The sequence below is a fragment of the Mizuhopecten yessoensis genome, unplaced genomic scaffold (genome assembly GCF_002113885.1).
Source record: "Mizuhopecten yessoensis strain PY_sf001 unplaced genomic scaffold, ASM211388v2 scaffold733, whole genome shotgun sequence".
Lineage (NCBI taxonomy): Eukaryota > Metazoa > Mollusca > Bivalvia > Pectinida > Pectinidae > Mizuhopecten > Mizuhopecten yessoensis.
In genome coordinates this window covers 240,433-257,746 of record NW_018403694.1, presented here as the reverse complement: position 1 = coordinate 257,746, position 17,314 = coordinate 240,433, and the positions used below count along the sequence as shown (strand labels likewise).

Sequence of the window (17,314 nt, the reverse complement as noted above, 5' to 3'; positions counted from 1 at the left end):
TTAGACNGAGGGTTAGGGTTAGGGTTAGGGTTAGGGTTAGGGTTAGGGTTAGGCTACAAACAAAATTACTATAATTACAATGTTTAGATATGGATATTGCTACAAACACTATATCTAAAATGTATAGATATGGATATTGCCACAAACACTATATATACAATGTGTAGATATGAATATTGCTACAAACACTATATCTACAATGTTTAGGTAAGGATATTGCTACAAAAGCTACATCTACAATGTGTAGATATGAATATTGCTACAAACACTATATCTACAATATGTAGATATAGATATTGCTACAAACACTTCATCTGCAATGTGTGGATATGGATATTGCTACAAACACTATATCTACAATATGTAGATATAGATATTGCTACAAACACTTCATCTGCAATGTGTGGATATGGATATTGCTACAAACAAAAAACTATATCTACAATGTGTAGATATGGATATTGCTACAAACACTATATCTACAGTGTGCAGATATGAATATTGCTACAAACACTATATCTACAATGTGTAGATGGAAAGTCGTTTTCACAGACTATGTATTATGCCATTTGAATATAATGAATATTTCCATCCGCTATTTGAATGGTAGATAGCGAGGTGAACATAGTCAATAAATAGGCATTGAGGATAAAGTCGGTTATTGCAGACTAATGCTAGTCGAAATCATTTCAACGTGGAGTTTATCTGCCTATCTAAACAACCAAACGAAATGTTCATTCCTCGATAGTCAACATGGCACACTTATATCTTGAAGAAATATCTTCATATCAGGTATACAATTGAGGAAAAGCTGTTATAACTTAAGAATGAAATACGAAAAAAATGTATGAAAAATAAATATCAGGTCGTTTCTAGTCGTTGAAAGCGTTGATAACCTGCGATAAATTTTATGTAAAAATTGAATATAACAATAATATTACATATCTTGAAATACATAGATGTATAACTCAAATAAGAACAAACCGGATGTGTACAATTTAGATAACAGTTGTATTTTTTAACAAGTGTCGAAAGTAACTTACAGCTATATTTTTTGAAAAATAAAATGTCATTTTGTATTGCCAGGTACGCAATATAGCAAGAAACGGAGTATGGGATATGACCAGTCGAATAGCAAGGAAAAAACTTAGGGTGGAGAAAAAGATGGCAAGGACCATCGCGGGTATGATACGTAAGTATTGACAGATAGACACGTATTTTATGATACCTAAGTATTGATAGAAGACGCGTATTTTATGATATGTAAGTATTGATAGAGAGACAAGTATTTTCTAATATGTAAGTATTGATAGAGAGACACGTATTTTATGATAAGTAAGTGTTGATAGAGAGACGCAAATTTAATGATATGTAAGTATTGATAGGGAGACGCGTATTTTATGATTAGTAAGTAATGATAGAGAGACAAGTATTTTATGATAAGTAAGTATTGATAGAGAGACGCGTATTTTATGATTAGTAAACTATTGATAGAGAAACGCGTATTTTATGATAAGTAAGTAATGATAGAGAGACGGGTATTTTATGATAAGTAAGTATTGATAGAGAGACGCGTATTTTATGATTAGTAAACTATTGATAGGGAGACGCGTATTTTATGATTAGTAAGTAATGATAGAGAGACGGTTATTTTATGATAAGTAAGTATTGATAGAGAGACGCGTATTTTATGATTAGTAAACTATTGATAGAGAGACGCGTATTTTATGATAAGTAAGTAATGATAGAGAGACGGGTATTTTATGATAAGTAAGTATTGATAGAGAGACGCGTATTTTATGATTAGTAAACTATTGATAGGGAGACGCGTATTTTATGATTAGTAAGTAATGATAGAGAGACGGTTATTTTATGATAAGTAAGTATTGATAGAGAAACGCGTATTTTATGATTAGTAAACTATTGATAGAGAGACGCGTATTTTATGATAAGTAAGTAATGATAGAGAGACGGTTATTTTATGATAAGTAAGTATTGATAGAGAGACGCGTATTTTATGATATGTAAGTATTGATAGAGAGACGCGTATTTTATGATATGTAAGTATTGATAGAGAAACGCGTATTTTATGATTAGTAAACTATTGATAGAGAGACGCGTATTTTATGATAAGTAAGTAATGATAGAGAGACGCGTATTTTATGATAAGTAAGTATTGATAGAGAGACGCGAATTTTATGATATGTAAGTATTGATAGAGAGACGGGTATTTTATGATTAGTAAGTAATGATTGGGAGACGCGTATTTTATGATATGTAAGTATTGATAGAAGACGCGTATTTTATGATATGTAAGTATTGATAGAAAATGCGTATTTTATGATAAGTAAGTATTGATAGATAGACACGTATTTTATGATACCTAAGTATTGATAGAAGACGCGTATTTTATGATATGTAAGTATTGATAGAGAGACAAGTATTTTCTAATATGTAAGTATTGATAGAGAGACACGTATTTTATGATAAGTAAGTGTTGATAGAGAGACGCAAATTTAATGATATGTAAGTATTGATAGGGAGACGCGTATTTTATGATTAGTAAGTAATGATAGAGAGACGGGTATTTTATGATAAGTAAGTATTGATAGAGAGACGCGTATTTTATGATTAGTAAACTATTGATAGAGAAACGCGTATTTTATGATAAGTAAGTAATGATAGAGAGACGGGTATTTTATGATAAGTAAGTATTGATAGAGAGACGCGTATTTTATGATTAGTAAACTATTGATAGGGAGACGCGTATTTTATGATTAGTAAGTAATGATAGAGAGACGGTTATTTTATGATAAGTAAGTATTGATAGAGAGACGCGTATTTTATGATTAGTAAACTATTGATAGAGAGACGCGTATTTTATGATAAGTAAGTAATGATAGAGAGACGGGTATTTTATGATAAGTAAGTATTGATAGAGAGACGCGTATTTTATGATTAGTAAACTATTGATAGGGAGACGCGTATTTTATGATTAGTAAGTAATGATAGAGAGACGGTTATTTTATGATAAGTAAGTATTGATAGAGAGACGCGTATTTTATGATTAGTAAACTATTGATAGAGAGACGCGTATTTTATGATAAGTAAGTAATGATAGAGAGACGGTTATTTTATGATAAGTAAGTATTGATAGAGAGACGCGTATTTTATGATTAGTAAACTATTGATAGAGAGACGCGTATTTTATGATAAGTAAGTAATGATAGAGAGACGGGTATTTTATGATAAGTAAGTATTGATAGAGAGACGCGTATTTTATGATTAGTAAACTATTGATAGAGAGACGCGTATTTTATGATAAGTAAGTAATGATAGAGAGACGGTTATTTTATGATAAGTAAGTATTGATAGAGAGACGCGTATTTTATGATATGTAAGTATTGATAGAGAGACGCGTATTTTATGATATGTAAGTATTGATAGAGAAACGCGTATTTTATGATTAGTAAACTATTGATAGAGAGACGCGTATTTTATGATAAGTAAGTAATGATAGAGAGACGCGTATTTTATGATAAGTAAGTATTGATAGAGAAACGCGTATTTTATGATTAGTAAACTATTGATAGAGAGACGCGTATTTTATGATAAGTAAGTAATGATAGAGAGACGCGTATTTTATGATAAGTAAGTATTGATAGAGAGACGCGTATTTTGTGATATGTAAGTATTGATAGAAAATGCGTATTTTATGATAAGTAAGTATTGATAGATAGACACGTATTTTATGATACCTAAGTATTGATAGAAGACGCGTATTTTATGATATGTAAGTATTGATAGAGAGACAAGTATTTTCTAATATGTAAGTATTGATAGAGAGACACGTATTTTATGATAAGTAAGTGTTGATAGAGAGACGCAAATTTAATGATATGTAAGTATTGATAGGGAGACGCGTATTTTATGATTAGTAAGTAATGATAGAGAGACAAGTATTTTATGATAAGTAAGTATTGATAGAGAGACGCGTATTTTATGATTAGTAAACTATTGATAGAGAAACGCGTATTTTATGATAAGTAAGTAATGATAGAGAGACGGTTATTTTATGATAAGTAAGTATTGATAAAGAGACGCGAATTTAATGAAATGTAAGTATTGATAGGGAGACGCGTATTTTATGATTAGTAAGTAATGATAGAGAGACGGTTATTTTATGATATGTAAGTATTGATAGAGAAACGCGTATTTTATGATTAGTAAACTATTGATAGAGAGACGCGTATTTTATGATAAGTAAGTAATGATAGAGAGACGGTTATTTTATGATAAGTAAGTATTGATAGAGAGACGCGTATTTTATGATATGTAAGTATTGATAGAGAGACGCGTATTTTATGATATGTAAGTATTGATAGAGAAACGCGTATTTTATGATTAGTAAACTATTGATAGAGAGACGCGTATTTTATGATAAGTAAGTAATGATAGAGAGACGGTTATTTTATGATAAGTAAGTATTGATAGAGAGACGCGTATTTTATGATATGTAAGTATTGATAGAGAGACGCGTATTTTATGATATGTAAGTATTGATAGAGAAACGCGTATTTTATGATTAGTAAACTATTGATAGAGAGACGCGTATTTTATGATAAGTAAGTAATGATAGAGAGACGCGTATTTTATGATAAGTAAGTATTGATAGAGAGACGCGAATTTTATGATATGTAAGTATTGATAGAGAGACGGGTATTTTATGATTAGTAAGTAATGATAGGGAGACGCGTATTTTATGATATGTAAGTATTGATAGAGAGGCGCGTATTTTATGATATGTAAGTATTGATAGAAAATGCGTATTTTATGATAAGTAAGTATTGATAGAAGACGCGTATTTAATGATATGTAAGTATTGATAGAAGACGCGTATTTTATGATATATAAGTATTGATAGAAGACGCGTATTTTATGATGAGTAAGTAATGATAGAGAGACGCGTATTTTATGATACGTAAGTATTGATAGAGAGACGTGTATTTTATGATGTGTAAGTATTGATAGAGATATGCGTATTTTTTTTGCCTTCACAGATACGTCATGTAAAATATCATATCCTCTCACAGGAGTCACATCTTTGAGTTTTTCTCCTTGCTTGGGATAAGTTTTGGTGTTCAGTATCTGAGAAGTGTTTTTTTAAACCAAACATTACTTATAACTAAACGTCACATAATGTATACATTTACATCACACCACAAAGACATAAACTATTACAAGGCTATATATATATATCCATATATATATTCTGAATTAATAATAATTTCTATCTACATTGCTATTTAAGTGAACTTCAATTGAACTAAGCATAAAAATTGTACAGATATATATTGTATATAAGTCAGCTAATTTTTTTTAATATCAGGATTTGAAATGTGTATAAACATGTACACATAGTATACAAGTAAATTCATTTAAAACAAAATTGTGTATTATAAGTAGGTGTTTTTATTGTAACACTCCTTCATTCTTTATAAAGGTTTTCAATTGTATTTCATGCATAAACATATATGTATATATAGAATCCTATAATATATACACATTCTGCTATACAATTGTAGGAGGAAGCTTTAATACCTAAGACAGTAAGAAATCGTATTTTAAAAAAGTTACATCTTTATGCCATATGGATAGGTTGTAATTTATTAATGTTGTTGTTTTTTATGTAAATACATTTTCCAACTCTTCCCATATTTGAAAAAAAATGAATTTGTTTACATGTATTTATGTGAACAACTCTTTCGATTGTATATCTCTGTGCAATAAATTCTTTTAACAAGTTGAAGTTAACTCTGTCTTGTCTTTTTGATGCACAAACAATAAAGTATTTTGTAAGTAAAATAAGGAACATGAGAGGTTGTGATGTGACAATGTTAACTGTATGTCCAAACAATATCATTTTCAAATCAAAAACTACTGTTTTATTTGTTTTTTGTTTTATCCATTCTTCTAGTTTGGTTCAAATGACCTGAGCTTCATTACATTCCCAAAACATATGTTCTAAATCTTCTACATTATTTTTGCATAGGTTACACTTGTCATTATTTGTTAAGCCAATCTTTTTCAAATATTTATTTACTGGTACAATTTGATTTTGAATTTTATACTGGACCCATTGTAGTTTTGTATCTTTGGTAGTCTTAAAAGATAGTAAATAAATTGTATTCCGATGTTACAGAAAATTTGTCTTTGAAGTCTTCAAAATTTAGAAATGTTCCATCCCCTTTCTTTATGTCAACTACTGTATTTACACCTTTCTTATGCCAGTCTTCAAAATAAATGTATTCATTCCCTACCTTAAAGTTAAAATTGTACCATAAAGGGGTGGTAAGGAGGTCAGTTTTGGTTCTTATTTTATTTAGTTTTGACACTTTTATCCATGTATTTAGGACTTCTTTCCAAAATAAATTTGTTATATTTAAGTTTTCAAAGAAACCTTCACCAAATTTTGAAAGACACTGTATGGGACACATTTCATGTTCAAAAACAATTTTCCATTCCCTATCACTAGATGTCAGTATACTTCTTACCAAAGTAGATTTTAAACTATCTATAAAGTTCCTTATATCTATCATTTTTAAACCTCCTTTGTTGTATTGTTTAATTAGAGTGTTCCTTTTCACTTTATCAATAGTTCCTTGCAATATAAATTTTAAAAAGGTAGAATTCAATGTTTTAATAAAAGCTATGTCTGGATTCGGTATAGTCATAAAGAGATGAATCATTTTTGAAAGTATTAATGTTTTTAAAACAGTTATTCTACCTATTGGTGTAAGTATTCTTTTAGACAATTGTAGTAATAATTTATCTACATTTTTGTATAGCTTTATTATAGTTAATGTTAATCATTTCATCCAAGTTGACAGAGTAATCTATTCCAAGAAGGTTAAATTTTGTAATCCCCCATTTTAATTTACATCTATGGTGGTAGACGTCTTGACTGAATTTTTTACTTCCTATCCATATCAATTGTGTTTTGTCACTATTTGCCTTAAGACCTGATATTTGAGCAAATAATTGTAACATTTTGAGTGCCTCTTTGAAAGATTTCCTAGAACCATTTAAAATAAGAGATGTGTCATCTGCAAACTGTGGGAGCTTGTGTTCTTTTTTCCCCACTTTGATACCTTTAATTTTTGCATTGTTTTTAACCATAATTGCCAATATTTCTGCCACAAGTATAAAAAGATATGGTGAGACCTACCATTTTGTATAATAGCTGATGAAGTGTCTTTATATAGTGTATTGATCCAATGTCTGATACTCGGTCCAAAATTTAAAAAAAAAAATACTTTGTCTAGAAAATTCCATGTTACCGAGTCGATGGCCTAATCCAGGAATGTCATTATTTTCTGTATAATTCATTATGTCATATATTAATCTAGTATTCTCTCCAATAAACCTACCCTTTAAAAAAAACAGTTCGTGTTTCTGAAATTATAAAATCGAAAATTGTTTTCATTCTGTTGGCTATGCATGCTGAGGCTAATTTGTAAATTGTATTTAATAATGTAATAGGCATCAAGTTTTTTAAAAATTGTCTTGGTTTTTCTCCTTTTGGAATACATGTAATAATATCTAGCTTTTAATTTGTGGGAAAAGATCCTTTAGTATATCCCTGGTTTAGTGATCTCAATATATAATATTTAAGTTCCGGGCAAAAAAATAAAAAAAAATCTGCAAGAAAGCCATCTGTTCCAGGAGATTTACAGTTTTTCATATTTTTTAAAGCTTTTCCAAGCTCTACTTCTACTTTTGTTAAATTTCCTTCTAGTGTTTCCTTTTGATTGTCTGTTAATTTATTTAAATCAAATTCTTTAAGTAAGATGTCTAGATCAACATCTTCTATACCCTCAGACTGTTCACTGTAAAGTTTTGTGTAAAATGCTTCTATTTCTTTCAGGATTTCCTTTTGTTCAGTAATTATTTCTCCATTAACTTTTTCTAGTTTATATATTGTTTTGTTAGCAAAATTTCTGTAAAAGACTGCAGAAGTATTTTGTCGCCTTTTCCCCTCTTCTATCCAGTTAACTTTAGACCTAATTAGATCTCCTCTCATTTTTGTTTGTCTGATGGTTTCTAATTCTCTTTTTTTTTGGTGTAACATATCGAATTTATTTGCAAAATTGTCTTCAGATTCTATCCTATTTATACTTTCCATCAATTCTTTTTCTTGTCTTTTTTACTTCTGTATTGCATAAGAAATGCTTCTAACTTCCATCAGTAGAGTTTCTAAAAGAAGTTGGTCGTCGATTGAAAATCTAATATCTTTATTGTCAATGACTTCTATATTTCTATCATATGTACTATCTGCATATTGTTTCTTTATATGTTCAATTGTATTTTTTACCTTCTTCACATATTCATTATCATAAAGTAAACTAGTGTTAAATTTCCATAGTACCTTACCCTATTCTAAATTGTTAGTTTTTATTTCTAATGTAATGATCGAATGGTCTGTTCTATATCCTGGTTTAATATCTGCTTTATCTACTATATTTAAAAGATTGTCAGTTGTAAGGAAGAAATCTAGCCTAGCTTGCTTAATTGTTTTTTTTCCTCCATGAGTACCTGCAGAAGTCTGGATGTAGTGTTACAGTGCTATATTCGTGTGTAAAATCCACAAAACACTGTTGGGTTCTTTTATGCCTTTTATTCTGTGGTTTAAAAAAAAAAGATCCTGCGGGGGTTTACAGAAATCCCTTTGCCTAATAATCGGCGTACGACCGGCAGTTGTTACGTATACCAAGTGTTAAACATGTCATACAAGTTCTCTATATTCGTAATACTTCAAATCTCTTCTGATATCAAAAGTCGATCTATACCCTTCAACTCCTTGGTGCTGAGTGATATTAGTTAAGTTAAAAATCATGCAGTTGTTAGCTATGGCCAATAAAAATGTCCGTTGACGTCATGTGACTAAAATAACTCACATTCCACACATTCTTACATACAGGTAACACACAAACATTAAGGTTCCTCGCGCCACATTCTTTCATCCCACAACTATACTACCAAACAACCATTTAAGGTTCCTTACAGCAAGACCTTTCATGATATTAAAATCCATTCAAAGTCTTACAGACCATAAATATATATATCCCTGTTACATACTCCCCTCTCACAAAAGAAATGACCTCCGTGTCATTACAGTGGAAAAAAAAGTACAATGGACACATATAAATGGTTTTAAACAATAAACTAAAAGAAATCTAGCTTCCACCACTAACGATGGACAGCAAAGAGTCCAAAACTCGCTCCGGCATGTTGTGCAATGTTCCTCCACTACTTAAGCTCTGTAAATAAGTAGCTCTTACCTTCCACTCTGGTTGTGTCTTTGGAGTTTGGCTCATAATATATTTACCTGACTTTTGCCACCTTGGTTGTTGACATCTCCTACCAGTTCTTCTAGGAACAGGCACGGGTTTCCCAGTTCTTTTCTGTTCGGCATTACTCGATGCCGCCCCTCCCCTCCCTGGGAGATAAAGTCCTCCTGAGGCTCAGACAGGTGGGTCTCTGCTTTAGAGTTCTGATCGTCATCAGCACTGTCCTCATCTCCAGCTTCATCAAGTACCGATACGTCTNCACTGTTTTTAACAACATGCATTTACTTCACTCAAAATAAATCAGAACATGCTATAAACGTGTTCATGCGATCGATTCCCGTGTCCGTCAGTTTTCGAGGTAAGCAAAGGCAAAGGTGTTAGAAAGCTCCTATGATGAAAATAAAGATTAATTTGTAACCTGTGTGGTCAAAAAGATTCCGTTAACGACAAAGATCTAGAGGAAATGGCTACGTCGCGGACATTGCGTTTACTTTGTACTCAATACTTGGTACCACGACGTGATCAAGAATATACTGCAGGTGCGACACAAAACGGGCGAGTGTTATGATTCCCTTTATTCAAACTTAAGACAAGAAATTAAGTGACAATTTCTTTTGTAAAATTTGAACACCCAATAACCACAGGTCTACCAATCGGGACTGGGAGATGTATTGTACATAGTCGTGACTCAAAGACTATTCATAGTAAAACCTAACTTTATTGTTGGTACTTTTAAGTGACATTGCCTAATACATGTAGCTAATCAAGACGTGTATATATTCCTTCGATTATACAATACACATGTATATATATGTTATATTTTGCGGTGAAAGGGTTCGATATAATATGTCTAAAAACGCACTTTTTAATGTGAAGCCTAATAGATATTGTCCTTGATTTCCTTAATCCATCACATTTTACAAATAATACACTTACATTGTTGCAAACATTTATTAAATAAGGGTTTAAAAATTCCACATGAACGATATTCATTTCTTCTGGTTACTTTACGTTGTCATTGCTCGTCATTTAATCATTATTGCAATTGGCATAGGTAGTGAGAAGTGATTCCTTATAATGTGAAATGTAGTAAATGCAGAAAATTTTGTATTATGGAAATTTCCACAATCCACCTTCATCTTTTTTTCAAACATTTTTTTTTTAAATCTAAATATTTTTTTGTTAAAATGATCTATTTATATACATCATGTTATCTACATGTACCTATATGTACAGTCCCGTGCCAAATTAAAGTTCACAGTTATCTTTTTCCCTCTTAATTTCCTGCATTTCTTCATGTATCAGTGAGTTTTCCTGATCTCATTTATAATGTTACTTATCGAGAGAAATATTTGAAACATGAAAGAGAGTTATCTGAATATTTCTTTCACAATACGGTTAATTCTTTTCGTTGAGCGATTTTCAAGATGTGCCAATTATTATGCAAAGGAAACTATACTTTTTGCATAACGTCATTTTGTTCTTTATCTTACTAAAAGTTTACGGTAAAATATGTAATTCCTGAGATACAGCTTTTGTATCTTGAAAACTGCGAAACTGCAAATTATGAAAATATAACGAGAAAAAATAACCCCAGACATTTAATAGATTTTAAAAGCCATGCAATCGTATGTACATGTAAAACAACGACCGTTCATAGAATTATACCATATGTATATATTTTGTTATCTAAATCTGTTGGATATATCTACATACACATTTAAAGATTGCAAATACACCGCAGAACTACCATGTGGTGAGATACACAGGGACCTGATAATTTGTAACCGCTATATTTGGACCTAAACTATTTACTCTGGACACCTTACGTTAGGTCTAAATATAGCAGGAACACATTTTAAGGTCCCTGTGGCATAATACTCCAATCTAGTCATTCCTTTGCCCCACTTTTATCAATCATTGAAATCATGTTTCACAAGGAAATTATTTTTGTTTGTTCAACTGGTACTGTATATACTTTGGTATAAAATAGCATATATTAAAACTACTTGGTTTAAAACCTTAAATGCTTTCATGGATGATAAGTCGCTGTCTGGTGCATTTAATTAAGCCCCGTAATGTATTTAGTATTACTGATCATGGTCAGTAGGCGCTTCTAACGATCAGACGACGTTCTTGAGAAATTACATTACGAGGTATTTGCATCGTTTTTGTTATTTTTCATAATGAAATATATACTGTTATGTGTAAATTATGGAAAAAAAATACTGATTGTACCCAGAATTGCATGTCAACACATTCAAATGTTGTTATTTTACCGAAATATTGTCTATATTGTAACATCATCTCGGAGCACAAGGTGGCAGTACCCAAATCGGATCGGTACCCAAATCGGATTACTTTTTGCAAAACTACTCATAAAGAAATAAATGTGTCAACAAATCAGTTATAACAATGATGTAGTCTTAGAATAGATAGCCATGCACCATTTTATGACTACAGATAATTAGTTTTTTAAGTTCAAATAGCGCAAGAAAACGTAATTCAAACTCAAATGTCAATGTTTTGATTACGTTTTTAAAAAATGGCGCGTGCGACGACTATGCACTCTGTTTTGGACTATAGCTAGCAATTCACACTATAGAAATACTTTTTGTCATATAAATTCTAAAGGTTATCATAAAATGTTAATATGCTGACAAAAAAATATTCATTTGAAGCGTACGATACTGCAAAATTCAAGCCGTGATCCGATTTGCATGTAAAGTCCTTTGGTTGGAAACTATAACGCATAGATTATTTATATTTCAAATCGCACTCGGGCCCAGGGCTATCGTATTCGGACCCCATTCATCTCAGACTCATTTTACAGCTTATTAAAACGACTGTATTTTCAACAAATGGCAAATAAATTGACAATATTTACGGTTTACCTGCATAATTGTCTAGTAAAGATTGTGTGTGTCTCCAACACTTTGGATGATTGTGACAAATCAATATTGTAAAAGCATTTTCTTGTCATTACAAGCCTGCCATTTTATAGCAAACAGTTTCGTTCCGGAGCTTGAGTTCGAACTTAAGTCTGCTCTTGGGCAGTTTCAGCTTTTTGTGCTCAGCTTGAGGCGTTGAGCTGAGTTTTTAGTTTGTGATAACGAAATACGGACGCTGAGCTTGAGTTCTTGAGTTCGGACTCAAATCTCAGCTTAAGTACGTTTGTGATACCGAAGCCAGCACTCGATGAAACTTCTGGGTCCTTCTCATCCTCATCTATAGCACTAGATGGGGTGCCTAATACTGTGGGTGTAGAACCATCCATGACTATCAAGTAGTCATCCTCCTCATCATCTGTCACAGAATCCTTTCCTGTGTCAGATTCTTCTCTATCTTCTCCAGTAATCCTAGTTTTCCTTCTACGTCTCTGTTTGGGTGTTGGTTTCTCTGAGGCTGTTTCCTGTATCTCCAGTCCCTCAGAAGCTTGGTCGAACAAATCTTCAACTGGCAGTAGCAGGTTTCTATGGAGCTTCCGGGTGCGGCCATTCCCAGTCTCTGGTTTCACCACAAAAACTGGTACCTCCGGATTAGGTTGTTCTGTAACTAGGTACACGTCCTGCTCCCATCTATCGGCTATCTTATGCTTTCCCTCATGTACCAACTTCTTCACAAGTACCCGATCTCCGGCCTGCACTGTGGCCCCCCTGATTCGCTGGTTTTAATGCTCCCTCTGCTTCTCCCTTCCCTTGTCCGCACTCTTGGTTGCAAGATCATGGGATGTTTTACTACGTAGCTCGTCAATGTACTTGGAATGACTGACATGTTTTTCTCCAATGGGAGTCTGGGTTTTCTTCCAAACATAAGGAAGAATGGACTGTATCCAGTCTGTTCATGCCGCGTACAATTAAAGGCGTGTACCAGAGGTCCCACATGCTTCTTCCAATCAGACTTCTGGTCTGGTTCCAAGGTTCCTAATATGTTGAGTATAGTCCGATTAAATCGTTCGCACATACCATTACAACTCGGTCCTTGATCTGAATGTAGACGTATAGGGAAACCATAATGTATGAAAAAGTTGTGGAATAAAACCTCTGCTGTGGTTTTTGCTGTCACGTTCCTTGTGGGATAAGCCTGTGCGTACCTTGTGAAGTGATCCGTTAGAACCAGCAAGTATTGATAACCTCCCTTTGATGTCTCTAGAGTCAGGAAATCTACACATACTAATTCTAACGGCTGAGATGTCCTGATATTCACTAATTGTGCACGTTGGGTGTTTGTGTTTTCCGTCGAGTACATCTCTGGCACTTGGTTATCCATTCATCAATGTTTCTCGTCATACCAGGCCAATAAAAACGTTCCTGAACTAATGACAGGGTACGGTCTCTCCCTGGATGTCCTAAGTCATCATGTAGCGAGTGTAACGCCCGTTTCACCATAGATGATGGTAATACCAGCTTACGGTTTCCTCTCCTTTTATGATATCTGTGTACAACACTCCGTTTTCCAAATAAAGGTGATTGAAACTTCTCAATATGGCTAACTGTGCTGTGTTAAGGTTCTGCCGTGATGGTTTACGTCCTTTTCTGACAGAATGAATGAAAGGCTGCAGTACTGAGTCCCTTGTCTGATACTGTCTCTAGTCCCGTGAGGTCAACTGTTCCATCTCTACTGCATCCTCATCTCAGGTCTTATCTGTAGACAGAATATCAGCTCTCCCATCACCCTGCAATCTTCCACACACCGCTCTGACCGAGTCCATGTCCAACTTTTCGTTGGTGTCCTCTGGCATCCTGGATAAGGTATCCGCATCGATGTTATTTCTTCCGGGTCTATACTTTATGGCAAAGTTGTATGAGGCAAGTGCAGCCAACCATCTGTGTCCCGTTGCATCTAATTTTGCTGTAGTCAAAACATAGGTCAACGGGTTATTATCAGTTACTACTGTGAATGTTTTTCCGTACAGTTAGTCGGAAAACTTATCGGTTATGGCCCACTTCAATGCCATAAATTCCAGTTTGTGAGCTGGGTATCTGCGTTCTGTTTTGGTCAATCCTCTACTTGCATAGCTGATTACTCGCTTGAGGCCGTCCTGTGTTTGGTAGAGAATGGCTCCCAATCCTTTTCCACTCGCATCAGTGTGAACTTCAAATGGTAAAGCAAGATCTGGGTAACCAAGAATCTGAGGCGTTGTAAGTACTGTCTTCAGCTTGTCAAAGGACTCCTGTTGTTCTTTTCCCCCATCTCCATTCCGGTGACATCATTTCCTTCTTTTTGGATTTCTTCTCTTTAGTCCGAGTAGGTGGAAGTAACTCATTCAGTGGTTTGGCGATAGCAGAAAAATTCTGTACAAATTTCCTGTTATACCCAGCGAATCCGAGAAACTTCCTTAATTCCTCAGCATTTCCAGGTGTCTTCCACTGTGCAATCTTCTCTGTTTTCTCGGGATCGGCTTCCACTCCGTTCTCCGATACTATAAATCCTAAATAATTCACTCTGGACTTGAATAAGGTACATTTCTTTGGCGATAGCTTGATACCATTTTCTCTCAGCCTCTGTAACAACAATTCAAGACGATGCATGTGTTCAGCTATGTCCTTAGAGTAAATGATTATATCATCCAGGTATATGAAGCATATTGATCAAACATATTCCATCAAACAGTCCTCCATGAGTCTCTGGTAAGTCGCTGGAGCATTTACAAGTCCAAATGGCATTCTGTTATATTCCCAAAGACCTAAAGGCCCAACAGTAAATGCTGTCCTTTCTTTATGTTCCTCAAGCACCCCGACCTGGTGACCCACTTTTCATGTCCAGTACACTGAAATGTTTGGATCCTAGAAGAGAATCTATAATTTCTTCTATTCGTGGTAAGGCATATGAGTCTTTAATTGTCCTGTTGTTCAGTTGTCTATAGTCGATGTACATACGAAGACTGCCATCTTTCTTCCTTGCCAAAACAACACATGATGCCAAAGGACTGTGCGAACGTCTAATAACACCACAAGGTGCAAGCTGTCGAATGTGATCTCGCACCTCCTCTAGCATGGCCGGGGGTATCCTCCGGTATCTCTGACGAAATGGAATATCATTTGTCATGTTTATGCGATATTCAGTCTGAGTGCAATGACCTAAGTCCAAATCTCCAGTTGAAAACACATCAGCATAGTTCTGTATAATGTCCTCTATTTGCTGTTGTTGATCTGCAGACCTTGAGTCCATATCCAGATTCAACAGGCTTCTGAAGTCAGAGTCTTTCTCCGGAGCATGGTAATCTTCCAAAGATCCCTCAACAGATACTGGATACAACTCTGCTACAATAGACTTTGATGGTATGGTTATGTTTCGGACACTAACATTGGCAATGGTAATAGTTATGTAATGTTCCATATCCTGATAGTCATAATGTATGAGCTCTGGAGTAATGTCCAAGCCTTGTAGTACTGGTGTAGTAGCAGGTTGTATCAAAGCACATGTTGGTATATAGTTCACAGGTTTGTCCACTAATCCTCTGATAGTTATCTTGGAGTTGGAGGGTATGGTAATATATCCCTTTTCTGCCAGCTTGACATTTCCTAGGCGAAAATTCCTCTAAGTTCCCTTGAACGTAACATCAAACAGCGAAATGTAAGGTACCATGGTGTTTCCATACTTTGATCCTGCATAAACCTCTGGCCGTAATGACGTCTACATCCATTTAAGGCTTCAATAAGGATATTGGTTCCCAACAGGAGAGGTACAGCTCTGTTATACCTACTGTCTGGTACTACTAAAAACATACAAGTAAAGGGCTCTCCATTTAGTCCCGGGAGTTGATCCAGCTGTGTCTCTATGAATCCAGTATAGGGTAAGGAGGTCCCACCGGCACACTCAATGTCCAATAACTCAGTAATTGGCTGTAACTCGAGGTGTCTTAGTTGTGTGTGATAAAAACTCTCACTTACCGTTGAGACTGTTGATCCTGTATCTAGTAGAGCTAACGCTTTAACTCCGGAGATAGAAACAAGTGTCTCATTACATTCCCCTACTAATTGGGCTGAATGTGAATTGGGTCTCCTCTCTTGCCGCCATCCTACTGTTGACCCCTCCCGGTGGGCTGTTTCCCATTTAAACTCTTTCTCGAATGGTCCAGTCTAACTCGGCAGCAAATCTTAAAATGGCCAGTTTGCCCACATCTCCAGCAAACTGGTTCAGGCTGTCCCTCGGAGTTATAAGGTAAGTAACTTTGACTAGGCTGGTCATGATGTGAGTTGCTTCCCTTTACAGTTTGTCTCTCCTGATTGGCGTTGTGATGATATTCACTTCCTTTATCCTTCACTTGTCCAACATGCTTCTTGAGTTTACCCATGTCCACTGTTAGCTGATTTATCATAGCCTTGATCTCATCTATCTTGTCTGTTTCTTCAGGTACTGTTGTGGCCATCTTAGATATGCTTGGTTTCACCGGTCTTGTAGTCTAGTGTGTGGTCATATTCTATTTGGCGCAGTGCAACACGACGTGCATCAAACTCTCGAATTGTGTCAAACTTGTGCCCAGAAACATCTCTAAGTGACTAAGTCCACTCCAGAACTTGGCACGGAGCATCTCCATGAGATTCCCTAGTCCTACTTCTCCTTTCTGCTTCGCCTTATCCAGTAGCTCCTCAAGCCGACACCCCATGTAGATACATCTTCACTTTCCTGCTGGGTGGCACTGTAGAATTTCTCCCATAGTGACTCACGGGATTCCACTACCCCATACACACTGTCTATCTTAGCTAGCAGAGTGGTCAAATTACCATCCGGACCAAGTCGGCGTGCTACCCCAGAAGCCTCGCCCCTCAATGACTGACGAACTGCCAAGGCCACTTCCTCCTCGGAATAAGTATCACTATCCTTCAGCCACTGTACCTCATATTTCCATTGCTCGTATGTAACCTGATCCTTCTTGTCAACTGTTCCATGAAACTGTGAAATCCTTGGACGCTGATGGTTAACCACATGTGGAGAAGCAATGGCACCACCCTCTGCACCAC

The 17,314-nt window shown here is 34.7% G+C and overlaps 1 protein-coding gene across 1 annotated transcript in view; it reads left to right on the top strand.

The window, feature by feature from the left end:
* Positions 1–753: 753 nt before the first annotated feature.
* The window catches only part of LOC110452210 (green-sensitive opsin-like), a 28,982-nt gene continuing 12,421 nt past the window's right edge, over positions 754–17,314 (top strand). The window contains exons 1-2 of the mRNA XM_021500587.1: positions 754–792; positions 1,087–1,192. Of these exons, the coding sequence (XP_021356262.1) occupies positions 754–792; positions 1,087–1,192 (145 nt within the window). The remainder of the gene's footprint in view (positions 793–1,086; positions 1,193–17,314) is intronic.